The following is a 26,756-nucleotide window of genomic DNA, read 5'->3' as shown; positions in this document are numbered from 1 at the left end:
CACTCATTCCTTCTTTGAACAGATCGACATGGCCTCTTACTATGGCCGTGGCACGCCGCTTGCGGCCTCTGTCACATCTCCAATCATCGAGCAAGCGCAGACCAGACTGAGCCAGTCTGAGCGCAACTACTCCAGGACCCAGCAAGACCTCGAAAATGCCATGCGCATTCGAGCAACAACACCAATGTCGGCGATGCAGCTCAACGCCAAAGACCAGGAGATCGCAATATTGCAGCGGAAATTGAGTGACCAGGAGGCGGAGATGAAAGGCTTGCGGGACACAATCGAGAGACAGCAAAAGACCATAAAGACCCAGAGTGAGGCCATCTCCAATCCCAAGCAACACTATGCCACGCCAACGCCTGGCCGTTTCGGAGGCAACCAACCGTATGGGGCACACCCGAACATTCAGCCACCTCCTCCACCTCCTCCACCGATCTTCGCCACAGGAAATGCCGTCCCCTACACACAGCCTCGTCCTGCCATCACTGGACCTCTCCACCAGCAGCCCGGAAGCACTCCTTCGCCTTTCGATGACTCCATGGCCCAGCAGTTCTCGGCTCTCTCTGTCAACCAACCTCAAGGTCCACAGATGCAGCACCCACAGCCGACACCATTCCGACAGTCTGGTCACGTCAACGAGTTCGGTTCTCCTGAGCCAATAAGACCATACAATACCAATCTGGCCATCACATCCACTCCCATGGGCCCCAGCAGAGGCAACAGTGGAACGCCAGCTTTGGCTTCGGCAGGCAGGATGCACACACGAGGGATGCCCAGCACTATCATGCAGCAACCACAAATGCCAGCTTTTCAGCCCATCTCAATGGGCCCAGGCATAGATCTCGTGGTTCCAGAGGCGGTCAGTCACAAGTTTGCCCATGTGCTTCACATGGCACAACAATACGCGTACTCTCACGTCAACACGCCAAGCACGCAGAAGGACAACGGCATGCCACAGGAGGTAAAGGACAGACTGATGAGAGCTGCATCCACGACTTCGGCGTTCCAGTTCATGCAGACTCCATACACGCGGTATCTGCTCGTCTACAAGATCATTGTCCAGTTCATGATCAAGACCATCCTCAAGCATGACTGCTTCGCCGGATTCGACATAGAGGCTGACCGTGTCATCGAACACTGCAAGAACCAAATGTATCAGAGTGAGTACCTGGTTGCCTTTTCATCTGGAACCCCAAGCCCTACTGACATGAACCTTCAGCTACGCCAGCCCAGGTCAAGTACCAGCTGCTCACCACCATGGCGGATCAGATCCAGAGGCTCAAGACCAATCTCAACTTTCAGACCTTTGTCAACAACATTGCACGTACCCGCGGCAACGAAATCTGGAGGGTCCTCAAGCCGATGATGCACTCCAAGACATCACGGGACTGGGATGACTTGTACGAACTGATGATCAACGCGCACCAACTGGCGCAGATGATGTTCTCTGGCTCGGAAGAATACAAGTTCGACTTTCCAACGATGGGACAGCTGTTCAGCAAGGATTGGATGGAGCTGCGGGATCCATTCAAGAATGTGCACACGCCGGAGCAGTTGGAAGCAATGGGAGCCACTGTCAGGCTTGGGTTTTCACCGTGCATCAGTGTGCGAACCAGCACACCAGGAGGACTTGTGAAGTCGTGCACCATTCTGAAGGCATTTGTGTTGATCAAGGCAGACAAGTGAAATGGTGGTGGGAATGGGGTGGCAGGGGTGACCAATAGAAATCGATTTTCCAAGTGGGGAAACAAACATGCCAAGAACATGGCAAATGTATGGAGCTAGCATAGAAAAGGCATGGCGCAGAGATGGACTCTGCCCCAACTCTGAACAATGAGTGTTTTTACCAACTGTCCCCTTGTTCTCTCCCAGGAGTTCCTCATCTTCATTTTGTTTGTCAGCATCCCTTCTGTGATGGCACCCTCTTCAGGTGTAACCAACAAGCCCCCCCAATGATGTGGCATGGCACCCTCCCTGTGCACATCATCCCCACCCCTTCCAGTTGGAGAGTCAGCTCCCATCAGCCACAATGACAGCCAAGGCTGAAAATAGTATCCGGTGGCCCCCGTCGTCACAAAGAGGCTGAAAACCCGGGGAATCCCCGTTGTATGGGTGTCGTGCGCTGACCGCATTCTGCCCTGGATCTATAACCATCGCCTCTTGTACGAAGATTGTCGTATTCGAGTGTGTGTGCGTCGTCATTGATGGGCTGCCGAGCCATTATTTCACGTCCAAGAGACGACGTAACTCTTCAGAAATGGGCACAAAAATAGCATGTTGCAGGTAGGGAGATCTCCTCTGTGTCTGCGAAGGGAGGATACCACTGTGCATTCTGAAAAAGCCACCCGCAAGTTGCCCGTTGGGTGCCCTGTCGTTCGTCTGGCCAGGCAGGCTATATATCCCGACATCTCGAAGCCTCGCTTTTCCCCTGAGCTCAACCCGTCTCCACGATCAACACCCTCGTGCCCTACCGTGAAACGCCAACAACTCCATTCGACACTAGATCCAACATCATGCGCAGCTACGCCCTCCTTTCCCTGGGTGCCCTGGCATCGGCAGCAGTATTTGATGTCAACGTGGGCCAGAACGGCTTCACATACTCTCCCGACACGGTCACGGCTGGGATGGGCGACACTGTCAACTTCCACTTCTACCCTGGCGAACACACTGTGACTCAGTCATCCTTCGACAGCCCATGCAAACCCATCTCGGGAAATGCCATCAACTCGGGCGTCATCAACTCGAACTCGGGCCAGGCGAGTCAGATGTTCTCGATGAGAGTGAACTCCACCGATCCCATCTGGATCTACTGTGGCCAAGTTGGGCATTGTGCCGCGGGGATGTCCCTGGTCATTAACCCACCGTAAGAAAGCGAATCCTGTGCTTTTCCTTCTTCTTGACGCTGCTTGCTGACTACTACTGTTACAGATCGAACGGCAACACTCTTGCCGCCTACCAAAAAGCCTCCAGCGGCCAATCGGGCCAAATCCCGTCCAGCGTGTTCGGCGGTGTCATCGTCGCCAACGTGGACAATGCCGGCGCCAACGCCAGCAGCAGCAGCAGTAGCAGCTCTTCCAGCTCGGCCTCGAGCTCGGCGTCCAGCGCTGCGTCGAATTCTAGCTCCACCACCTCTGGATCCTCCACTGCCACCACTGCCACCACAACCACTGCGTCTGGCAGCACGACCAACACCGGCGCCTCGGCACAGTCGACCAGCAACGCCGCTTCTTCGAGCTTTGGTGTCGTGGCCTTGGAGTGGTCGCTTGTGGGTACCCTGTTGGCTCCCGCTGTGGCATACCTTTTCTCGTAAACGTGCGGCCGCTGCGAGCAGGGAAACGGAAAGAGAAAGTGTCTGGCCCTAGGCGGTTGTGGGAACACGGCCCCCTCTCGACGTTGACGCCCGTCGCTTTTGGGGGCCATGCAGTGCCGGTGGAGGTACAAATGTAGACCGTGCACAGAACAGCGCCCAAAAAAAGAAAGGATCGCAATACAACTGGCAAAAGCTCTACTGAAGATACGAGGCTAAGGTATGATTTGGCCCAAGAGGTGTGGCCCGCAAACAAGATTGTTTTTTCTATGTAATGTACCATTGAATAATTTTAGACTCCTGGAGGAACTGCCTGCGTTTTACGATTTCCCCCCCTTTTTCTCACCCGTTTCTCTTCCCCCCTCCTCCTTCTCATTTTGTCTGGACAAAACAGTGCACGTATGAGTCAAGTCAACGAGGAGATGAGTAGTTTCAATGAGTTGAAGAAGTGCGCAGTTCCTTTCTACCCACTTTTCAAACCTCCCCTATTCAGGGTCAGCCTGGTGGGGGCCCACTGAGTAGATGTGGGGTACGAGGTACATATTATTATGTACATATATGTACCGGGTACGGCACCGATGTGCAATATACAATAGTTGCAGAGACGGTACTCAGCGAGCCAAAAGCGATTACATCATTTGAGTCGGATTGGTAGGTGGGGAGACCGTCGGTCCTGACCCTGTGCGTTTTCCTATCTAGTAAGTGGTTGACTTAATAGGTTACTTACGGTGGGGGCAGTTACTCGTTCACATATTTCTTCCCAGCCCGCAATGACATACCTCGGATGAGTGCAGGGGGGAAACGGATGCTGGTCGGGAGACGTCAGGCTCGTCCCCTTGAAAACTCAGGGCTGCCGCCGTGATGGGTTGGGGAGGACAAACGGGAGGTGGAATCGAGAGATTCCCTGCTTTCTTGGCTGTGAATTTCAACCTGTATCTATCTGTGATATTCTAAGAAAAGTCGCCCTATTCCCGACTGCCTTCCTGCTGGACAGGGGTGTTGATCGTCACACTGATTGCGATCGAGGACGGTACGAGTTGGGAAGTATCTGAAACCTGGATATGATTGACATGCAGCAAGCAAGATGAAGGGGAAGGTAAACAGGCCAATGACACATGGGGTTGGCGGCTCTATGTATGGCAAGGATCACGGGAAAATGCATAGGAGATGCACTGTGATTCATTGTTTTTGTATTGTCGAAAGCACCAGCCACGGATATGCTGAGGTGCTTTTCTCATTCAGTCGCTTTGAGCAAAGCCATCCGACCATGTCCGGGGCAACGAACGAGCTCATCTAGGATCATTCCGAAGCCCCCAACTATCACTTCTTTTCCATGGACTCCCCATTGCAAGCGTAGAAAAGCCCCCCTTCGTATCTGCTCACACCGTCCCCCACCCCCATCAATCAACATCTGGGAGGAGTAAAAAAGGAACACAATGAGTAATCTTCATCAAACCCCTTTATGCCGCCGTGATGGCTTTCTGTCTCCTAGCAGCTCGCTGTCTGGTGGACAATCTCGTTCCCCTGGCGACACCCAACTCCTCGGCCTTGGTCACGGGCTCCTCGGCTTCCGTCAAGATCAGTTCAATGTGGCACGGGTTGGACATGTAGGGGTTGATACGACCGTGGGCACGGTATGTGCGACGTCGCTGCTTCGGCGCTTGGTTGACCTGGATGTGTTTGACGATGAGTTTCGAAGTGTCGAGACCCTTAGTGTCGGCATTGGCTTCGGCGTTCTTGAGCAGTCCCAACAGGAATTCGGCCGACTTGACGGGCCAGCGCGCTTTTGAGACTCCGAATTGTTTGCCTGTGGAGGGGAGGACACGTTAGCAACCTGCCGTTGATATTGCCGTGTAGAGCCCCGCTCGACAATAAACCAGCATTCCGTCTCTCAGTGGTCTTGATCCTCTGGTAGAAAAATTTACCGCTCCAAGCTCTCTATACAGTGCGCCCAGAGTTGATCGACCTGTTCCCTCCTTCTGAGAAATCTAAGAGTTTTCGTACCTTGTGCGCTCCGTCCAGTGCTACCCGCATATCTTCTCATCGGCACAGCCTCCTTGAGCTGCTTGACATTTTCGAGGTATTGGAGGGCGCGCTCGAGTTTCCATCCGTTGATGGCTTGAGCAGTCTCGCGGGTGTTTTTGAAACTGACTCGCAGGTAACTGCCACGGCTTCGAGCCGAGCGGGCGCTGGGAATGCGGTCGGCGGGGGCGTAGCGGACCTGGTGAACAGAAGTCAGTTATCGGCGTAGATTTAAAATTCAAGAGAATTCATTCAAAGGGCGAAAGGCACATACCATCTTGAGGGGTGTGGGAGCAATGAGATGGTCCTAATCGTTGTTGTCAATTCGATCTCGAAAATGATGGCCGCAACTTACGGGGAAATTTTGGTTGTGGGAAATGCCAAGACTGCGACTCTGCCCTCGCCCACGATTCTATGCAGGGAAACTATTCCGATGCCAGTGGTTTACATGTGACTTGTCTTGGCAGTTCATAACGCTAAGCTGTTTTCAGGTTTTCGTTACAAGCACAGAGTATTCTCGATCATCCATGTTCATTCACGAACCCACAATCCTCGATGCCTTCGTCCCCGATCGTTAACACTGATATGGTATCTCCTTGTCCGTTCAACCGACAGCACAGTCGCTACCCAACTCCAGCCACTCTTGTGGAGCAATCATGCAGCTTAAGCTAACATCACTCTTTTTTCCCTGATGCCACCCTCCGGCTGTCTTTACTTCTGCTAATCATCCATCTCGGCTCTAGGATCGTAATCGCCGCCTTCTGTCTCTTCTGTTCCTCCTCGAACTAGCGGAATGTGGTCGTTGTACCAGTCTTCGTCCTCGGAGATATCTTCGTCCTCAACCGCGCTGGCCATGATCTCCGCCTTTGTCTTCGGCTTCTTCTGATTTGGCACAGACCTTCCTTCTTCGATCGTCTGACTCTCTGCCGAGGCTTCTACTGTATCATACCAATCCTCGCCACCATCCCCCGAGACTTCTTCATCATCATCTTCTTCGTCTGTGGACACAAGCGCTGCGCCTGCCAATTGGCTGCCTTTATGCTTGCTTGGAGTTGACTGGAGCTCCAAAACAGCTCCGCCAATAATATCGTCATATCCAGGATCCCCAGGCTTATATAGCTTGCCCTCAATGACTTTTGAGCCTGTTGGCCTTCCTCGTCTATTTCCAGACTGCTCGGAATCGGGGAAGTTGGAGGTGTATTGCGAGGCAATCGTGTCAAGCGAAAATTGCTGGCCGTTGAGGATTTTCAGATGCGTCCTCCAAAGCTCCAACGTGTCCTTGTCTCGGGTCTTGTCGTATTTGCCGACTTCGAGTCCGTTCACTGTTTGCAGATCTAATGCTTCGGCTCGAGTGTCGGCCCAGTACCACAGCACTGAGCCCTCTTTTGCCTCGGCCAATCTTTCATCCGCTTGTGTAGCGTAGACGCGACCTTCTTGGATGCCTTTCAAGTCGTAATCAAGCGATGGTTTGATGTCATCTTTGTCGCCGTTGGCACGTTTGCGCTGCAGCAAACCCGTCCACAGCTGCACAGCTGCTGCTTCGTACAGTCTTCCGAGGATTTGGTCGTGCGATATCTCATACCGATGATGAGGTGCGTGTAAGGGGTACCAGTGACCATAGATTGCCGAGCCAACGGGGCGAAATACTGTCTTGACCTCGTCTTGAGGCACCGCCTGGGCACCACTTGGTTGTGAGTTGGCATCGGCGGCTTGGAGCTGGTAATGACGGCTTCTGTCAGTTGTGTAGCCTCTGCCAACGAGCGTTATGTATGACCTCGTCGACAGCAATGGCGAGTCCGGAGACACGTGCTCCGGTTTGATATCGTCAAGATGGAGTCTGATCGATTCAACAACCAGCACATCACTGCATCCTTTGGCCTTTTGCCGTGGTGCGATCCTGACGGCGTCGCCAACCGTGATGAGCTCGGGCCCTATGTAGATGCCTTTGCATCGAATGGTGGCGTAAGGCCAGTCCCCCTTGAAATACCATTTCTCCAGAAGCGAGATACTGGTCATACAAGTCAGAGCGTATTCAATTGATGGGTGCCATTCTGTTCTGGGAATACCACGGAGCAACATCTGCCAGTGACTCAAGGGTCGGATATTCCGCAAAGGAAGATACCGGTATTGTTTAGACATTGATTTATCTTCCTCATCATTGGGATCTGGAAATGTTTCCACTCGGAAGCCTCCAGTGTTCAGATTGGTCTGCTTCGAGGGAAGGTCTTGGATATCAGGGAAGTCGACGGGCCCATCAGTTGCAATAGCAGACGGCACAGCCGCAATGACTCCTCCTCTCCAGACTGGCGAGCCATGAAAGCATTTCTGCTCAAAGGAGTAGAACTTGTATTCCTGTGTCTTCTCGTCGAGCATGAGGTAGTGTTCGTGAAGAAATATTGGACAGAATAACACCAATTCCCCAACTCTAGGCACAAAGGCGTGTTGATGTTCGATCAAAGTCAAACTCCGCTGAACGTGGTCGACACCGGGCCAATCATGAACACTTTGAGTGGTCCAGGAGTGCTCAGCTCTCCAATCGATAGAATTGGGTTCCCTGATGTCGTCCTCGATTCCCGTTTTGCCTCCCTTGTTGGCCTCCAGCCTCTTCAACTGGTCTTTGAACACATCTTCCGTACCTTCTGCGTCCAGGGCATAGGGGGCTCCCACAGCTTTGATATGGCGTTGCGGACGCGCTGAAATTGCCCCGGTCGCGCGACTAGCAACGGAATCTGACCTCGACGATGGTTCACTTTTGAAAGGATCAAGCGTCGCTCGCTGTTCCCTCGTAACTAGAATGCTTTCCGCAGGGTGGCGAATTCGACGCTTAATCGGTTCTGCTTTGTGATTGCCGCAGAGTATGCATTCACAAATGCCCTGCATTCCCGACATCAACCAAAGGAAATGTGGTTGAAACCGAAGAATCGAGTCGTAGTACTTGCCAGACCGGTGGCCAAAGAGTCGCTTATAGGCTACGCCTGTTTTGCCGTGTTGATCGATCTCGAACACGGCGTAGCCAAGAGGAAGTTTGTCGAGATAGTACTCAAAACCTATGTCCAAAGTCAGTACGCTTCGAATGTCCATCTCGTTAAATGCTACGAGGCCAGGCCCAACCGAATCGTCTGACGGAGCGACATTGCGAGGATGGACGCTATGTGTGACAATATTTCTCACCTAGTCGTTGAATACCCATCTTCTCTGACCATACTTTTGCCAGATTGACCAAGTGCCGTTCTTCAGAACTGGGCCGATAGGGTTTGGGAGGCCAGGTTCGTTGATCTCCATCACTGTAGGGCTTGATTGGGAGGACCTGCCAGTGCCCTCTTCTACCGATTATCTCCCACTGAGGGTCGGGGTGAGCCGCGTATTTTCCAGACATGGGGGCCCTGGACATTCAAGAATGTAAGGAGAGAAAGGGGGCAGGCAGGTGACAGTCATCGATGAAAGCTGGAGGAGGTTGAGGCGGTGCCTTGAAAAAGTAATGTTTCGGGGAAGAAAAATAAACAGTGAAGAGTGACTCTATTTTGCGCGCCAGGCTTGTCTCACTCCGGATTTATGAGCACCTCTACATTATGAGAAGTAGAAGTAGGCTTTCAAAGTAGTCTGAAGCAAAAGCAAAGGGTGTTCTCTGGTTGAAGTAACAATATACCTATCCACGCCAGTTTGATTTACAGATGTTTAGAAGTTACAAGTTACAAGTACATGAGTTTCATTATTTCCCTCCCTCTGCCCCAGGTATCAAAGTCCGCTCCAGGCTGATCTGAAATTTCCGCCTCCCTTTTGGGACGAAACGACTGAGTCCATCATTGTCCATGTCATAGTACAGTTGCCATTGTCGTGTTGAAGGATCCTCGACTGCTACAAAGGCCTCGGTTTCATCAAAAGTTATACCCTCTTCATCTTCTGTCCAATCCCACGGGCCGACGTGATGCTCTATGCTTGCTGATTTGTTGCCATATTTTATTTCCATTGTGTCCTTGTCCACATATATCCAGTTCAACAGCGGAGGATCATCTCGAACTTGGCTAACGAGGCCGATGGGGACGGGAACTCTCTGGAACGAAGGCGTCAGTCCAATACCTACATGGAAAGGCTCGATTTTGGGTTGAGGCTCGCTTACTTCGTTGTCGGGATACTCGATATAAAACGCTTCCGCGACATATCCTTCCTTACACGGATTCAACGCTTCATGCGGCCCTATCCACACGCGGTCATCTCTCAAAACAAGCCTTTTGTCGTGGATTTCACGTGTCCGTGAGCTCTGGGCTTCACAGTAGACATCGATGTAGAATTTTTGCATGCGCCTTGCATCTTTCTCGCGCTCCTTGTGCTTCTTTTGCCCATGAATGGCTTGTGCGACACCTGTCACGGTAGGAATGGAGGTGAGGATGAGAAGGCCGATGACCATTTTCGGGGGAGTGACGCGACTTCAGACGGGCAATGAGAGGCTTCTGCGAGTCTCTGGGTCATCTGGCAAATGTTGGAGGAGCATTTCTATCTTTGTTTTCAATCTTGATGACGCAGAAGAATGAGGCGGAACAGTTGTTAGAGTGGTAGCATGGAGGGGCATGTGCAAATGCGTCAAACATGCCGCGCCACCTCCATGCCCTCGAGCGCCGCGACCTTCGCTTCGTGTTCCGGTTCCAACTTCCGTTATCGACACGCGTCGGTCAGTTTGATATGTTTTTGGTCCTCACCTACTGCTAGGATGTCTTCATGGATGGGCGAGTCCATCCCTCCTGACTGAAATGGAACGGTAAGCACACTGATAGCATCGCTGACTGGTCTAGGACAGGGGAGATGCCCGATAAACCGCAGGGTTGTTGTGGGGTTATCATTCTCTGTGTCGCTTTGCAACGCTCAGGCGCAGCATGACTGATTCACCTCTAAGCCATCACTTAGCAGAGAAGCTTCCCATCTCCTCAGTTGAGGTTGCGGCTCCCACTTTTGAGCAGCATCATTCTGGCTTCGGTGTCCAATTTTCGAGGCCCAGAATCTCATGGCGGTTTTCTACCACCAATGATCATGTCTACGACTGGGTCCAGACGGCCTATGACCTTGAAGTCCGTTCGATCGACGGCGGTGAGGCTGGGTTATACCATGTAGACAGTGCACACTCGGTGTTAGTCCCCTGGCCTAACCTATGTGGCAGCTTGAAGTCCAGGGAGCAAAGAGAAGTTCGAGTCCGGTGCTATGGTACTTGTCGTCGATATGAAGGGACCACATCGCAAGAGTTAGCCGAAGTCTCTTACTGGTCCGACTGGAGCTTGGTCGAGGCCGCTCTACTTGACAATCATGACTGGTTTGCCAGCATGATAACGCTCAAGGATCCAATCTTGCGCAACGAAGACGGATCGGCTCGACCTTTGACCTTTCGAAAGCGATTCTTCTTACCCTCCGACCGGAAGATCAAGAAGGCTCGATTATACATCACCAGCCACGGGGTCTATTACGCGAGCGTCAACAGCAAGCCGACAGCAGACGAATGCATGGCACCAGGCTGGCAAAGCTACAAGAAGCGTCTCCACTATCAAATACATGATGTCGAAACCCTCCTTCTCCCTGGCGTAGACAACGTCCTTCTGGTCAACGTGGGACCTGGGTGGTTCGCGTCTGCTTTGTCATGGGTTTGCCGGAGGTTTGTCTATGGCACTGAGCTTGGTGTCCTGGCGCAACTAGAAGTGGAGTTTGAAGGCACTGATGAGCCTTTCATTGTCTGTACAGACTCTTCCTGGTCAGCCACAAACTCAGCCATTTTGAGCAGTGAGATCTACAACGGAGAGGTCTTTGATCAGCAACGAGCCATCGAAATCACCAGGGAAAATGCAGAGCTGTCTCAAACCGTATGGGTTGAGACCAGAGTTTCAAGTATTGCTGTCGCACCTCTGATCTCACCAAACGGGCCATCAGTCCGCGTAACGGAACGTCTTCCGCCGAAATCATTCTTGAAATCGACGTCTGGTAAGACCATCATAGATTTTGGACAAAATATCGCTGGTCGGCTGTGTATCAGGCATCTCCTCAAACCGACAGGACACAAAGTCACATTCCGTCATGCGGAAGTGATGGAAAATGGCGAGCTGGGAACAGGGCCGCTACGAACAGCCGATGCCAAAGACACCATCATATGCGCAGGAACACTTCTGACGGATTGGCACCCCAATTTCACTTTTCATGGTTTTCGATACGCCGAAGTGACGGGGTGGTCCGAGCAGGACATTGAGATGCCCTTAACCAAGGACAGCCTCGTTGCAGAAGTGATGCACTCTGATATGCGAAGGACTGGCTGGTTCTCCTGTTCTAACGAGGAGGTAAACCAACTTCACGAGAACACTGTGTGGAGTATGAGAGGCAACTTTCTCAGCGTACCGACTGAATGTCCGTCCAGGGATGAGAGACTTGGCTGGACGGGTGACTTGAACCTTTTTGCACCTGTGGCAACGTTTCTCTACGATACTGGCGGTATGCTGGGAGACTGGTTGCAAGATTTATACGCCGACCAAATGGACGAGCATAAGGACTGGGAGAAAGGCATGGTGCCGCTCTATGTACCAAATTGTCTGACGGGGCTTGGTCCTGAAGACAATGGATGGCATCACATGCCGAACGGCGTTTGGGGGGATGCCGCAGTCATGGTACCGTTTCAGCTCTACATGATGACAAACGACATCGATATTCTGATACGCCAATATGATAGCATGATGCAGTACCTTGAGAACGGTGTCCGACGCGGCGAAGATGGCTTTTGGGATCGCTACCAATGGCAATTCGGTGACTGGTTAGACCCCTCCGCACCTCCCAATAATTCAGGAAGAGGTCGGACAGATGGTACTTTTGTCGCAGACTGTTTCCTCATTGAGTCGACAAAGAGAATGGCCTTCATCGCCAAACGACTCCAAAAATCAGACGACTTTGCTCACTTCAGCACCGTTCAATCGCAACTGTTGGCGGCTTTTCGAACGAAATATGTGACGCCTGCGGGACTTCTCGCTCCTGACACACCCACGGCTCTTGCTCTCGCCATCGCCTTTGATCTCCTCCCATCCTTTGAAAACTCTCATTCTGCTTCAGGGGAGCATGCAACAGCCGCCCGCCTCTCCCGTGCTCTACGATTTGACGACTTTCGCATCTCCACCGGCTTTGTCGGCACTGCATTTCTGCTCTCCAGCCTCACGAAGATCCATCAGGACACCCTTGCGTACCAGATGCTTCTATCGCGGTCCAAACCCTCGATTCTTTACCCGGTACGCATGGGCGCGACAACGATCTGGGAGCGTTGGGACAGTCTGAAGCCTGACGGACACATCAACAAGGCCAGTATGACAAGTTTCAATCATCATGCCTTAGGTGCGGTCACAAAGTGGCTGCACGAATGTGTTGGCGGGATCAAAGCTGCCGATCCTGGCTGGAGCACTGTCGTGATCGAGCCGTGTGTCAACAGAATGCTGTCGCACGCAGAAGTGATATATGACTCTGTTTATGGGCGCATCGAATGTCGGTGGAAGTTAAATGGTGATTCATTGATCGTCGACGTGGCGGTACCCCCAAACACCCACGCACGTATCATTTTGCCGAACGTGCGAGATCGAAGAGCTCAAGGTTTGGAAGTTAATGATTGCTGGGTGGGTTCCGGACGGCATCGTTTCCAGTGTGAGTATAACCGAGCCGATCAGCCCGTCGAAGCGATACTCCCACCTTGGGGAAGGTCGAGTTTCTGAGTCCCGACAGCTTGGTCATTTGATTCTGAGCTCAGCAGGCTTCCTCTTCTTTCTCAATTGTCCTTGATACCACCATGCTGTCCAATATAACGGATGCATGCAGGCTGGTCAAATGGTCGGTTCTTGACTAGTTACCGGCTCGAACGGAGCATCTCTGTACGTACCCTTGTTTGTCTCAAGTAGGGATATATAGCTGGAAACTGCCTTAGTCAATGTCTCGCACCGTACAATCAACATCTGTAACCTTTTACGGAGTATTTGCAGTCCTGGTAGATTCAAAATGCCGACTGGCGGATGCCTTGGTCAATTCGGAATAATAATGATCCGAGACCTTGGCATCAAACTCTAATTGTCGGCATGCTTCAAGTTTCAAACCTGGAAGGTTTTGATACTTTGAAGGAGTGCAACAACTTTGAGAAACCGCCACAAACGCCGTCTGCATGCCTTCTCGGTGCATCGCGACACTTTGATCCTATACCACTCAAGAGGGTGCTCGGTAAGCATTGAGGTGTGCCATGGATGCTCTTAAACTGCTATCCCGCTCGACCGGCCTGAAATCAAAAATTTCAAGACCGTCGCCACAAAATATCCCTTCTGCATCAGGCCAAACGCCCAGTCAAGATGTATCAGAATCTAACACGAGTCGAAAACGAAAGAGAGAGCTGGATGAACCAGACCGTGACGGTGCTCAAGCGACTAGGTCTGGCCAGCTGTCCGAGCAGGAAATCCGTCAACTTCACAAGAAGCACAAGATCAAGATTGTGGACTTGAACCGGTTTCGATCCCTGGGAAAGTCGTCAGGGTCGAGAAAGACGCAGAAGGAACAATCGCGCCTATTTCCTCAGCCGCTCACATCCTTCGTTCAATTGCGTGCGCACTACGAAATCAACGCTATTCTGGCACGGAATATATCTGATCAGGCATATTTTGAGCCGACCGAAGTTCAAATCGCAACCTTGCCATTGCTACTGAAGGACTTGGATGAAAAGCAACAGCTCGAGCCCAATCTCTTGACCATCGCACCGACAGGTAGCGGCAAAACTCTCGCTTTCCTTATTCCACTGATCGAAAAGATTTCGAGGGCGCATCGACACTCTGGACCCACTGTTGACAGACACGTTCGCGCCATCATTCTAGCTCCCACAAAAGAGCTGGTCTTCCAGATAGTCAACGAGGGAAGGAAGCTGAGAGCGAGAACGGGCGTGACTATCACAGCGGTAAAGAAAGGAATGAGACTTTTCGAAGGACTAGCACCGTCGGATGAGGAGGAATCTGAAGAAGACGCAGAAGAGGATGGAAATGGCGGCGAAGACGTGTCTTCTAAAAGTTCCGCTCTTGTCAAAGCTGACATTTTGGTCTCGACGCCGCTCAGCCTGGTGCATCTCCTTTGTCCGTCTTGGGAAGAAGACGAAGACCCGGCTCTGCGACCGTTACCCGACGTTGAAAGCCTGATATTTGACGAGGCAGATGTCCTCCTTGATCCGCTCTTCCGATCTCAGACGCTTGCTGTTTGGTCCGCCTGCACGTCGCCTTCCTTGAGAGCGAGCATGTGGTCAGCGACTATCGGATCAAATATCGAGGAGCTTGCGGTGCAGACCATTTCAGACCGCGAAAGAAAACTCAAAATCTCTCGGAGTCAAGGCCCATTACTCATCCGGACCATTATTGGTTTGAAAGACACGAGCTTACCGACAATCTCGCATAGACTGGTGTACACTGCAGCAGAGTCCGGAAAGCTTCTCGGTATGCGGCAGTTACTTCACCCGTCGCGGTCAATGTCCATGTCCAAACGTCAGGAAAATGACGTGGCGCCACTCCGGCCGCCATTTCTTGTCTTCACACAGACGGTAGACCGTGCCCAAGCATTGTACAACGAACTCCAGTACGACATTCCCGCCCAAGCTGGTGGCTCATCCCGAGTGGCGGTTCTTCATGCTTCCCTATCGCAGCGTGCGCGGTCATCTATCATGCAGGATTTCCGACAGGGAAAAATATGGGTCCTGATCACGACGGACCTTCTGTCGCGTGGCGTCGATTTCCGAGGAGTAAATGTGGTTGTGAACTATGATATACCGACCACTGTTGCTGGCTATGTCCATCGCGCGGGAAGGACTGGGAGAGGAGGGAGAGAAGGTGGTGTCTGTGTCAGCTTCTACACCAAAGAGGATATTCAATATGTCAAAGGCATAGCGAACGTGATCGCTGCCAGTCAAAAGACGCAAAGAAACCCGGACGGTTCCACCAAAGACTCTCGTGTCACGGAAAGCAATGAATTAGGTTCATCCGTTACGTCTGAGATCCAGCCGTGGTTACTCCACGCTCTTCCTAGTGTCTCCAAATCAGCAAGGAAGGACCTCAAATTACATGGTGTGAAGGCTCGTCGAGCTATACATGCCGACGATGACGAGGAAACCAAACGGATGAAGCGGAAGGCAAGGATTGGGACGCAGAGTGGTTACGAGAGAAGGGAAACGAACCGCAAGCGCGGCGCTCTCGAAGGGAGTCTACGAGCAAAACGGAAGGCGCAACAACAACAAGAAAATGCGGAGTGGGAAGGCTTTGAGTGAAATTGCCTTCAAGGGAAAGCGCTGGCACGTCAGGCCTTACAATTCCGAGGTTTCATTCAGAGACCCCCACCACTTCGAGGAATAGGAAGAACTGACTCGAGACCACACCGAAGAGATGGCACGTTCCGGTATCCCGAGTACACAAGGTTGTTTGTGCAGCATAAGACATCCAGTGGGCTCATTCTCGATTATCGAGATTCGCCCGATGGACGGTCGATGGAAGTCGAGTCGCGCCAGGTCGGGTCTTGTCGCTTTCTCAGGGGACCCATGTGCAAGCCCCCGGTTGAGCACCGGTGTCAATCACTCTGTCGGAGACACGGCGACAAAGCCGACATTGACGTGACGAGGTGATCTTGTGGAATGCTAGAAACGCAAATTGACATTTGAGGTCGTTCCCAGGGCTCGCAATACGAATCACGCGGCGTGTCTCGTTGACTGTCGTCTGTTCAAGGGGTCTAGAACGCTCTAGCGGTGGTCGAGACTCAGCCAGCCAGCTATACTCTCTTAGGTGGTAGCTTCCTGTGGCTGTGCGACTTGTGGCTTACAGGGACGAATACTCGGTACGACAGGAGTACGAAATACTTCTGGACCCGGCGAATTTTGGCCGAGATCAAAAGCCGACAACGCTACCCGTATCTGGTGGCAAGCTTGGAGACAGAAGCAAACGCCAAATCGTTCTCCCATACGGCATCGAACATCCGAGTCGCAGTGGAACACCACCTGTCCTTCCAGAAAGCCGTACCCAGACACATGGCACTATTCGAGTCATTTTCCCTTACGTGAGGAGCCGTGCCGGAGCCCAATGCAACGCTCCGAGCGGGTCGCTCCGCGATTCCCTCGCTTATGATCCCACCAGATCTTCATGCATGTGCTCTGCAAAAACTGCCTGGGATGTCGCAAACGCCAAAGAAATTTTTGTCGGGGAAACATCCGCCATGAGCTGGAACCCGGCATTGAGCTGGTCTCTGGACTCGGGCTACAGTCCGCAGAACACGGGAATTGCGTTAGGCTTGTGTCACTGAGGCACGGATGCTGGTGTTGGCGGCGGTGCTCCTCAGCCTCCAATGGACATCGTCGGGGTTTCTCACGGTTGATCTCTCCGGCTAACGAGCCACTGCTCAGCAGCTGATGGCTCCTTGAGCCAACGTTGGACACTTTCGCTCCTTTTCCTGACAGACGAACAGCTCAGTCCTCCGATTTAATTCCGAAGACGACGCATCGGAGATCTCACATCGATGTTCATCAGAGCCATCAGAACAGTATCGCTGCCGCTCCTCGTCCTCCGCTAAACTTTCAATTTGATCATGATATCACGGAGACAAGACGACTTTAGAACATATTAGCAAAAGTTGTCCGAGAACTTTCGAGCTGTTCTCCTCTGCTCCGGGTCTGCTCGGTGATGTTTGCGAAACCCCAAGACAGGTGTGCCCGAGAGGCTGGAGTACGAAACTTGATTTCTTGGATCCGTTAGATCTCCGTGATGACATTCACTTTTGTCGTCCGTCGAGCGATCGACAGCCGAGATGGGAGACCAGCTTTCAGCCAGAGAACCTCAGATTGGTATCGGAGTATTGTGTCTGCTCATGTCCCCTCGCTGCCTGTTCTTCTGGAGACTGGCAGCATGCCCGCGAGATCTGCAATACGTCGTTGGCGCTTATCTAGATCACCAAAGGGAATGTACTACACTCTCCAGCCACTTTGCGTTGTTTGTGTAAAGGAAAGAGGGGAAGGGGGAAAGGAATTGGGATGTCCGGATATTCTTTCCAACCTCTGTTCCTGTGCACACCCCCTCGTTCATAGAAAATCTCAGTGATTGAGACCACGGGCACATTACGTATAGGTATAACTTCGTCACGGTTGTTCCTTCTTGAGGAATCACCTCGACCGCATGAAGTGCCTTGAATCCTTGAAGCCTTCCTCTCCCTGTTTGCATGCCAAGGTGTCCATCCACGCACACAAAATGATACAGCAGAGGTACGTATGTAGCCAGATCACTATGCCAGCAGTCGAGCTCTCACGCATGGAGTCATCGGAGTGTGTGAATAACACATTCTGTCCTGACGAGCGAGCCCCTTCTTCCGTTCGCGGCGTTCGATTCCGCTCCCACTCTGAGGAAGAAGGAGCTGGCTGGCAGAGTGGATTCCGGAACCTGAAGCCGGTCGTGCCCTCCTCATGCCTCTGTTCCCTTAGCGGTGGAGTGACTTATACATGCCACCCATAGGATGCCATGCCACCTCGTATCGTGTCCATCACTTATGACAGTGTCCGAGCAACGGAGCAACGCAATTGGCCGCTGCCAACTTCGAAATGACTGTTCTGTTTCTTTTGTCCTACGGAGCAAACACGGAGAAACTAGGGGATGAAAACAAGAACAGAAAAAGCGAGCGCGTGGAATCGAGAACTTCTCGAGTTCTGGACTTGAACATTGCTCGGGCGATGGCATGCAGGAAGCGACAAAGACAACTGCCTACGGAATAAACAGACAGAACCAAGAGCGCAGATTCCACGATTGGCGAGTCACGACTCGGTTCTGCAAAACGTTGTCGCGTCCATTACGTGCGTTGCGAGTCATGCTTTGACTTACCCTTTTTCCGAGGTGCAACCTGGGAACATGCGACGGCCTCTTCGAATGTTTGGGCAACAGGTGATGTGGTGATGATATTGCTTGCAGCTACAGAGCGGATCTGGATCTTTTAGTGACGGCCATGTCCCGCTCTGGGCCGTGGTCCATCTACTTATTCATTTGCGCTACGACCTGGCACCGGCACACCAACTGCATAGAGGACAAGCAGGCCACAGCAGCAGTCGGAGACTTCACGAGAGGAGACTTGAAGGCGTCCTACCTAGCTACCTGCAATACGAGCTTGCTGGAAGAGCTTTCCGCGATGGGGCCCCCAATCGCTGAATCTAGATTCAGATCGGGCCACTTTGTCAGGCCCAGCATCAGCATCCGCTTACAAACGCATTCTTTATCGCCCAAACCATTCCGAAACATGTGTGCAAGAGAAGAAACGAATGCACTGCTCCGATGATTTATCGAGCTTCGAGCGAAGTACGGAGGATACGGAGGGTTGCGCTGTGTTGTGATCTGTTCGGAGAAGGTAGGAATCAGGATCCATGGCCGCTCCTCGCACAGAGCCCCGAGGTCGTGTTCTGTCCATGTCAGATATCGTTTACAGGACGGGGGGATATTCGGGGTTGAGATGTCGTCTCGACGGTCCAACATCGGGTTGCCTGTGGACTCCTCGCCGGATTTGAAGGAGTTGGTGCAATGAATCCAAATCCATGCGGTCAGATGAGACTGCTTGAGTCGACACGGTACCGAAGATGTCGGTGTTCGCACGGAGAACGTTGAGTCCATGGTTCGACTCTCCAGACCTTCAGGTTCTCCGCCTAAGTCCTTTCAGCATTTCCCATGACGCATCTGTTCATTGAGCTGCTCGCGAAGAAGAAATGGAGCTGCTCGCGGAGAAGAAATGGAGCTGCTCGCGGAGTCTACGCGAAGTATGACTCCGTTTGTTTTCAAGTCGAAGTCTAACGATCTCTCTCTGTTGACCGCACTCTCTTCCGTCGCTTGACGACAGCGTTGGAGTTGTGGAAGATACGTACCGCAGTCAAGCCACGGGAGATCTGCCTGAGCGAACCTGACTAGACGGCAGTTCATGATCTCCGGCTGCACGTCTCAATGTCGTGCATAGACGATCTCGCTTCGGCACGATGAGGAAGATTTGAAGATGTAAATGAGCGCGCTAGCATTGAAGGCAATCGGACTGGTCAAGCATGATGCTGTCATGGCGCGGCTTTACACCTGTTGTGGCTTGACGTTTGTTCGTTGGCGAACAGGCGTACCTAAGAGAGGTAGCTACCATTCTGGCATGGCTGAAGCGGTCCACTGCTCGATGAATGCGGAAAGTTGCGATGGTCGCTTCACAAAGACCTCATGATGAAAACACTGCACAGTCTTATTGGACATGCCTTCCAGCATTCCCATGAGTCAGAGAAGGTAAGAGACATACATACACAGCTCCCTCACAGAAGAGATCTGTTACACAGTGACTCAGAAGCGAACCTGGACTCCACCCAAGGGACATATTTGGATCTCATCGAGCCCAAGTCAGGCCAACTTCTTTGGTCATTGGATGTTGCTCGAGGTTCGAATGGACACAACGGTGTGTCATGCCGTTCAAGACCGACGCGGAATCGACTGTGCACTTAGACCCCGGACCCATCCAAGGTGTGGTTGTCTTCCTTGTTTCTTTTCCTCCCCCCGTCTCCTTTGGCCTGTCGAGCGATATCGGCATTTGGCTACCTGCTCGCCATGTACGTCCGATTCCCCACACTCCACAGCGGCAGGTTCTTTCAAGGTGTACCGAGTGCATGGGGCCTTTTAGCACACAAGCAAAATTCTCGCGGGGTTAGTATTAGTGGTCTTAGTGTGAGGAAAGGAAGCAAGAAAAAGTTTAGTAGTCGAAGCACAAGGCCGAAAAGAAAGAAAAATCTGCTAGGGCTGCGAAACGAGTGCTAGCCCAGCCCAGCTACGAGGAAAATTGATGAACCTCTGCATACCACGTACCTACTGAGCTACCTAGGGACGCGGAGTAACTCTACGAGCCGCCTAGCTACCCAACGAAATAGGGGAAACCCACCTAGTAACTGCCCACTTCGTCGGCATCCGATCAGCGTAGCACCTACGAGTAAGCGACACTCCCCAGCTAGACAGCTGGTAAGCCACGTATGCCTACCCCAGACATACCCAGTTACTCATAACCAATTAAGGGCGGCATAGCTTTCTCAGGTCGGTAGACGAATAATAAAAAGCAACTTTTTTTCTTCAATCGTCCGCCTCTCGTCCGGCGGCTTGCGACGTCTCTTTGATTTTTGGGACTGGTATCAGCATTTGGCATTAGGAAGAATTTTTTTTTCTCTTTTGTCTTTTCTTTTTCTGACATGGTCTTTTCTTTTTCCTTTTTCTTTTCCCATCGTGGCCGGGCATCCATCCACCCGCTGCAAAACTCTGTAGCTACCTAGGTAGGTAGCTAGCTATCCACCTACCCCTAGGGTACAAGGAGTGGGTATATCGAGTATTAGATACGTAGTACGCGAGTGTCCTCCGTTCGATCATGCACACACATACTCTTAGGGGTGTGTAGATGTGCATGATTGAGCTGCTTTGGACTATGCATGGTACAAACATAGCTACTACGAGGCCCCTGACCCGAGCACCCGCAGAATCTACCAGCTTGTTTCGCTATGTTACCGGATCAAGATCTTTGCGAGCGCCCTCGATGGAAGTTGCAGGAATGAACATGACATGCCATCGCAGCCATGACCGTTACCATAACCAAAGTCATGGCCATGACCATACCTACAGCCGGCGGCCAGATACCTGCTCTTATTTGGCACGCATTCATCGGCCAAAGCGGGACAAAGAAATATTATGCGACTGTGCAAATGTATACTCAAGAGACGAAAGTCAGCCAGAGTCGAGTATTAAATAGTAATCAGCCGCTTTATTATATATATATATATATACAGCAGTATGGACAACCTTTCTGGGCTTGCCCGCCTCAAGGCTCTGGGTAACAAACTATATGTAGCAAGACACCGCGCCTTTGGACTCGATGCATCCCCTTGCCAATTTTCCATGAGGCCATCTCGCTGCTGGCGGGTATTCGACAGTTCCTTGTAACTGTCCTAGAAATCGTCAAAAGCGCATTTCATCCACCCGCCACACAATCAGGACCGGAAATCGCCGCCGTGGAACAAAAGCCTCGCCTCCCCAAAGGGTGCGCGGCCCAATCCATCACGCCACGGAGTTTCGTCCCAAATCTTTTTTCTCATTCGGAGCATAGCAGCGGGTCCGCATCCTCCTTGTGGTTGTGTGTTGGCGGAAACGAATTCCATCACAATACGAGTACACATGTGAGATCAATCGTGTTTTCCGGGTGGGAAAAGTCCATCTGTTTGCCTCGATTGTGCGTTATTGGTCTCTTGGAAGATGGCGACGCTGCCCGGATCCAAGTCCAACCCCTCCAGGCCTGGACTGCTGAGGAAGAGGCTTGCGAGGAATGTCTGTGATTCGCATGACCCCACGTTGCTTTTTCCCTTGGAGTTGAACCATTCTTGTCCTATCCACTGATGACTGCCTGATCATATGCCTTTCGGATCAGGCCTCGTATTTTCGGGCTTCGTTCCACAGTGACCAGTGGCTGTGGCGCATGACCCCTGGCTGGACTCACGAGGTTCCGTCAGGCCGTGCGCTGGCCACATTAGATTCTCGTCGTCGACTTGCACTTGCTTTTCCTCAAGATTCTTCTCCGGTGGCTGTCGTCACAGGTCATTCGCCCCCAACCAAGAGAGGGAACCAATGGGAACCAGATATCGAAATAGGATAACAGCCAGCATGTGCTTGAAATCATGTTTCATTAAAACTCCTGTTTCGCTTTTGGTATTGGTATCACGCCATATCATCGTAAACAACAATCCAGATTATCGTCGTAGCCTCAGCTAGTCCTTTTCCTCATCCTCGGTGCCTTCCTCACAGCAACCACAGAGCCGCTCCGTTCCTTTTCTATCCGCCCCGAGCTCATCGTATTCGCACACGACCCTCCTCCAGAAACGCCGCATGAGGAGTCACTCCTTCCCTTGGAAGAACTGTAGGCCTTCAGGATCGCCGTCTCCAACGGCAACGAAGACGGATGGCACTCCTCGATGAGCATAGCCAGGTCTGGTGTTCGGGTTGCTAAGCATTGTAGTCGCACCAGAGCCTGTCGCTGCCGTCGACGCATGGTGTATGATGATAATGCTTGTGCTTCGAGAGACAATGAGGGCCGAGGTGATGATGTAGCCACCATTGTGTCCGACATCGAGAGCTCCCACAGCGTCGGATCAATATCAGGAGAATCGAAGGACAAGTCGGATGCAGTCGTAGCGGGTGTATCTGGCCCTTCGCAGTATCCTTCATCGTCAAGCGTCGTTGAGTCGGAAGGGGAAGCCATGTCACTGGGGGATGGTGAGGGGGAACGCATCTCCGTATCGCTCAAGGCTTGAGACTGCAGCTGTGCTGTCAACGCAGTGATTGAGGGATGTCGAGGCACAGATCTGTATGCGTCGAAGCGAGAGTCTCGACGAGATGCAGGTGCGTGTGAAGAATGTGGTGATGAGCATCGTGAGGTAAAGGGAGAGATCTCTGCCGAAGTACTTTCTTCAATATTGAAGGCGAGGGAGCTCGGGTGCGGGGACGATCCGAAGGAGAAGTTCTCGTTGAACATCCTGGCCGACGACGTAGGTGGGAGATCTTTCACTGCAGTGGAATGATCAGAGGCCAAAGGAATGGGAAGATGCTCGAGACACGACGATCGCGGAGGGGTAGTGATTGAAGCCGGACGAAGGTGGTGTTGGGTGTATGTAGTACTGTCGAGAGGTTCACCAGGGAATTGGGGTGGATTTCGCCGGTCGGCGGCTTTGGATGTCTTCGTCCTAATGAACTCTGTTCCAGAAGCCGCAGCGGGATCCAACACCTCGAAAGCGAACCGTGGGGTAGTCTTAAATGTCGAGCATGAGCACTCTAAACCTTGCCATTTTCATCAGAGGCCTTTAGCGCAATGCCACTGAGTGAGACTGAAGTATCACCCGCCGCCGCGATACCGGACGGAGGGGACAAGGCGTTGCAAATCGGATACGCGCTGTGAACTGGGGTAACCACAGGGTGGATAAGGTGGTGGATGAGGGCAGAGAAAATCCGAGGGCTCCCCTGGAGTGGATTCGTTCGCTAAAACTCGTGGGTGCCATCGTCTTGTTGAGCGAAAGAAGGAGCGAAGATTCGACCCAACGTTGCGTGCCTCTTCGGTGCCTCTTCCGCTTAATCGAAGGGGCGATCGGATGGCGCGTTTCCGTGTGCGGCAACTGTTAGACGTTGGCGTGGTCCAGAGGGGCCCGCCCCATGACAGGAGGAGGAGGCGAGTCAGGCCAGGGCTGCTTTCTCTGTTGCCTTGCTTAGGTAGCCCTGCCGCCAGACCCCTGTCGATTCTGCTGTGCCGAATGCCCGCTAGAAACGCCCAGACGGACCGCAGAGACCCAGCAAAGACCCAGCTAGGCGTCCGAATGCCACAAAGGGGAGATTTTGCCTAGGACTCCGCCCGCGAAGATCTTTCCACCCTGCCAGTTGCGACGTTGTGCCGTCATCGTTCAATTCTCGGCCCTTCTAGTAGTGACAATCATTTCCTTTGTTTCACTTATTTTCCTGTTGGCTGTCGATACCCGCTTGTTTGGAGAGATCAGAGCTCGAAAACGATCAGAAGCAGACCCAGCATTATAGCGGAGAACGTCCCTTGCTGCGGAGAGATCATCGGTGGCAACAAAGGCGTTGGAGCTATTATTGTTTATCGTAAATTGCCACCTTGTTGCAACTGTGTAATACCATTCCAAGGACATGCGTATGCTTATCTTGCTGTAAACCCCCATTCAGAAACTCGGCGTCGTTTCGGGCATGACCACAGCAGGAAGGATTTCCACTGCTGCGAGCTGCTGTTACCACATCAATGGCATCTGATAATCCACGAGAAAACAAATCCACGTGATGGAATTCGCCGTGTACATTGGACTACAATACATCCTTTTGTCCAGTCCCTGCGGGCCCCATTTTACGTGCATGTTGAATGGCGTCTCCTGGGCCAGAGATGCGCTCAACTCAGCCATTTGCTGCGCTCCCGTACGAGAAAGGTGTCCGTTGATATATTCTCTGGTCGAATAGAGTAGGGGTGAAACGTTGCAAATCTCAAAGCAGGTGTCATCAAGCGGAGATTTGCCTAAAAGGAAAAAATCCGAATAGAGCTCCTGCAGGTCGCTCATAAACTCGTCCAACACCTCATCCACGGTACTGCTAGTCGTCGACGTGTGAGAGGCGTTCGATCTTGCGACCTGGCTAATCTTCGGTGTCGAGCTGACCGTGGTCCTGGTTGATGATCGTCTGCTCCTTTCTTCTTCCGCCAAATTCAGCCAAATATCCTCTGACGTCTCATCATTCTTGGGTGGCTTTGTCGCCGTTTCTCGGTCGCCGGGTAACATGCAGCCACCAAGGAGATCGTCGGCAGAGAGCTTGTAGCTGCGACCACTCCAACTGAGGTCTTTCCGATCCTGCAACGGGGTTTGCACTCCACTTTCTATGGTGGACGTGTCGAGCTCGTGTTCCAGTTCTGGAAGTGACGCCGTGTCATTGATGAACTGAGTAACGTCGATCAGGCAAGCTAGCATGAATCGGCTGCGGCCGCTGCTGGGAATGATAAGAGGTGTGAATAACACGAGGTGAGTGACTGGGTCACCTGCAGCATCTTGACCGGTCACAATGTCCATCGAAGCACCTTCGCATTCACAGTTGTTCAGGAAGAAGGGTTCGCCGACGTCGAAAATGTAGCGAAGTTCTTTGGACGTAGCGACGACAGGGAGTCCAGCCACGGCGGTGTCGAGAATACAAAACGACTTAAAATGCTCCACCAATCTGAGGCCAGATGGATCGTCAGACTGCTTCCCGGAGTCGGCCACCGAGACAGAACTTGCAGAGGGTGAGTGCAGCCACGAGACATGTTTGGTTCGACCCTTGGCCGCTGGTGCTTGGGGGTTCTTGTATGACCCTGCTCTCGCCTTTGAAGAGGCAAGTGCCTCACGAGACTCCTGGATCCTCAGAGTGGAAGCGCTGGAAATGGTCGACAAGGTCGAGAAACTGGCCATACTCGCTTGCCGACTGGCAACAGACAACAACGAAGGCGACATGGCATCGTGAACTGCTCGTTGGGGACCGATAGAGGGGTGAAGGTAAGATTGATGGAGGTTGAACTGACTGAGGCTGGTAGCAGGAAGGAGTGACTGTTGTCCAGGCGGTTTGCGTGACGATACGTGGGTGGTGGACTGAAATCGATTGGGGATTGCTCGCGAGATGGTATACCCTTCAAGACTAGATCGACTCTCTGGCAATTCGACAAAGGAGGAGAACGTGGTCGTTGACATGAAGAAGGACCCCGAGGATTCTGCTCGACGCAATATGCCAGAACCGAGGGAGGTTGTGCCAGCCTGGGGCTGAGATGATCTTCGTAGAGTTCGGAGAAACACATCTTTGAGGCCTTGCCTGAGCGACCGACGTGGAGGATGCGATTGAGGAGGTTGAGGAGGTTGAGACGAAGGTTGTCGATGTTTGGCAGCCATGATGTTGTCGTTGATCTGATGAGCCTGGCTTCTATCCGGAGTTTCGGAGTTACTGTTTTTGCGGATTGTGAACTGAGTTGACTTGGAGATTGCAGCAAGAGAGATTTGAGGTGAATGTGAGAGATTCCGATAGCAACAGGACCGCCAGGTTCAGCAGCTGTGACTTAGCACACCCAAAGACAAGCAGTTACCCGTTCACAATTCGACAACAGCTCGCATGCTGAGAAGCGGCTGGCGAAAAAGGACAAAGAAGCCACCACCCAGGCATGGAACCAGAACGCCAACCAACAAACCTCTTCAGATAATGTCGCAAATGGAGAATGTCTTTCGTGACCGTCGTCCTCTACATGGTGAGCATAGCTTGGAGAAGAGGTCTACGAAGAGGAAGAATGGCACGTTACAAGTTCACGATGGACGAACGTTCGAGATCTGCTGCAGGGGCTCGGGGGGCTCAAGGGATGTTGGTTCCCGGGGAACTCGGCTGGGGGTCTTAGGGCCTAAACAGCTTGTTTCAGGTTTAGTACCAGATCCAATATATCGGTACTGGTTTGCAAAGGGAGGTGAGACCCGTGGGGATGAGACGATGGCACATGCATCGAACAAGAGGTTGGGTAATCGACACGGGACAATGGGCACAGTTCTTGCTGGAAATTTCCAATCTTGTGACCATGGAGAGAGGTTTGTTGGGGGAGGAGGGATTGGGTCCAACGAGATCGAAGTGTGACGCAGAACCTCTATGACGGTTTCGAAAGAACAAACCATAATCAGGCAGACAACAATTGAAAGCACATGCACAAATTGAAGCAGATTGAGTCTGGCCGACATTGATCTTTTCGCATTATCCTTTGTCAACTTGAAGTGGAAGAACAAATTGATAGATGAGAGTTTTTCCGGCCAGGTACCAGGCTGATGTCTGACCAATCAACAGCTCGCACGGCCCGAAAT

At 52.2% G+C, this 26,756-nt stretch overlaps 8 protein-coding genes across 8 annotated transcripts; 4 read left to right on the top strand and 4 right to left on the bottom strand.

The window, feature by feature from the left end:
- Nucleotides 1-28: 28 nt before the first annotated feature.
- Z520_02244 (uncharacterized protein) lies at nt 29-1,689 on the top strand (the record flags this gene model as incomplete). Its single annotated transcript, XM_016772758.1, has 2 exons — nt 29-1,163; nt 1,223-1,689. The coding sequence occupies 2 exons, from the start codon at nt 29-31 to the stop codon at nt 1,687-1,689; spliced, it is 1,602 nt and encodes a 533-aa protein (XP_016636228.1).
- Nucleotides 1,690-2,516: 827 nt separating this feature from the next.
- On the top strand, nt 2,517-3,313 carry Z520_02243 (uncharacterized protein; the record flags this gene model as incomplete). The annotated part of the gene is made up of 2 exons (XM_016772757.1): nt 2,517-2,866; nt 2,932-3,313. The coding sequence occupies 2 exons, from the start codon at nt 2,517-2,519 to the stop codon at nt 3,311-3,313; spliced, it is 732 nt and encodes a 243-aa protein (XP_016636227.1).
- A 1,457-nt stretch (nt 3,314-4,770) lies between these two features.
- On the bottom strand, nt 4,771-5,609 carry Z520_02242 (60S ribosomal protein L17; the record flags this gene model as incomplete). Its single annotated transcript, XM_016772756.1, has 3 exons — nt 4,771-5,117; nt 5,315-5,531; nt 5,607-5,609. 3 exons carry the CDS (start codon nt 5,607-5,609, stop codon nt 4,771-4,773), a joined length of 567 nt encoding a protein of 188 aa, XP_016636226.1.
- Nucleotides 5,610-6,052: 443 nt separating this feature from the next.
- Z520_02241 (uncharacterized protein) lies at nt 6,053-8,708 on the bottom strand (the record flags this gene model as incomplete). Its single annotated transcript, XM_016772755.1, has 2 exons — nt 6,053-8,379; nt 8,504-8,708. The coding sequence occupies 2 exons, from the start codon at nt 8,706-8,708 to the stop codon at nt 6,053-6,055; spliced, it is 2,532 nt and encodes an 843-aa protein (XP_016636225.1).
- A 333-nt stretch (nt 8,709-9,041) lies between these two features.
- Z520_02240 (uncharacterized protein) lies at nt 9,042-9,737 on the bottom strand (the record flags this gene model as incomplete). Its single annotated transcript, XM_016772754.1, has 2 exons — nt 9,042-9,383; nt 9,450-9,737. 2 exons carry the CDS (start codon nt 9,735-9,737, stop codon nt 9,042-9,044), a joined length of 630 nt encoding a protein of 209 aa, XP_016636224.1.
- A 463-nt stretch (nt 9,738-10,200) lies between these two features.
- Nucleotides 10,201-13,047, top strand: Z520_02239 (uncharacterized protein; the record flags this gene model as incomplete). The annotated part of the gene is made up of 1 exon (XM_016772753.1): nt 10,201-13,047. One exon carries the CDS (start codon nt 10,201-10,203, stop codon nt 13,045-13,047), a length of 2,847 nt encoding a protein of 948 aa, XP_016636223.1.
- A 515-nt stretch (nt 13,048-13,562) lies between these two features.
- Z520_02238 (uncharacterized protein) lies at nt 13,563-15,614 on the top strand (the record flags this gene model as incomplete). The annotated part of the gene is made up of 1 exon (XM_016772752.1): nt 13,563-15,614. The coding sequence occupies one exon, from the start codon at nt 13,563-13,565 to the stop codon at nt 15,612-15,614; it is 2,052 nt and encodes a 683-aa protein (XP_016636222.1).
- Nucleotides 15,615-24,143: 8,529 nt separating this feature from the next.
- Nucleotides 24,144-25,811, bottom strand: Z520_02237 (uncharacterized protein; the record flags this gene model as incomplete). Its single annotated transcript, XM_016772751.1, has 1 exon — nt 24,144-25,811. One exon carries the CDS (start codon nt 25,809-25,811, stop codon nt 24,144-24,146), a length of 1,668 nt encoding a protein of 555 aa, XP_016636221.1.
- Nucleotides 25,812-26,756: the final 945 nt, after the last annotated feature.

The sequence above is a fragment of the Fonsecaea multimorphosa genome, assembly GCF_000836435.1.
Source record: "Fonsecaea multimorphosa CBS 102226 unplaced genomic scaffold supercont1.3, whole genome shotgun sequence".
Classification (NCBI taxonomy): Eukaryota; Fungi; Ascomycota; class Eurotiomycetes; order Chaetothyriales; family Herpotrichiellaceae; genus Fonsecaea; species Fonsecaea multimorphosa.
This window is presented reverse-complemented; position numbering and strand designations above follow the sequence as displayed.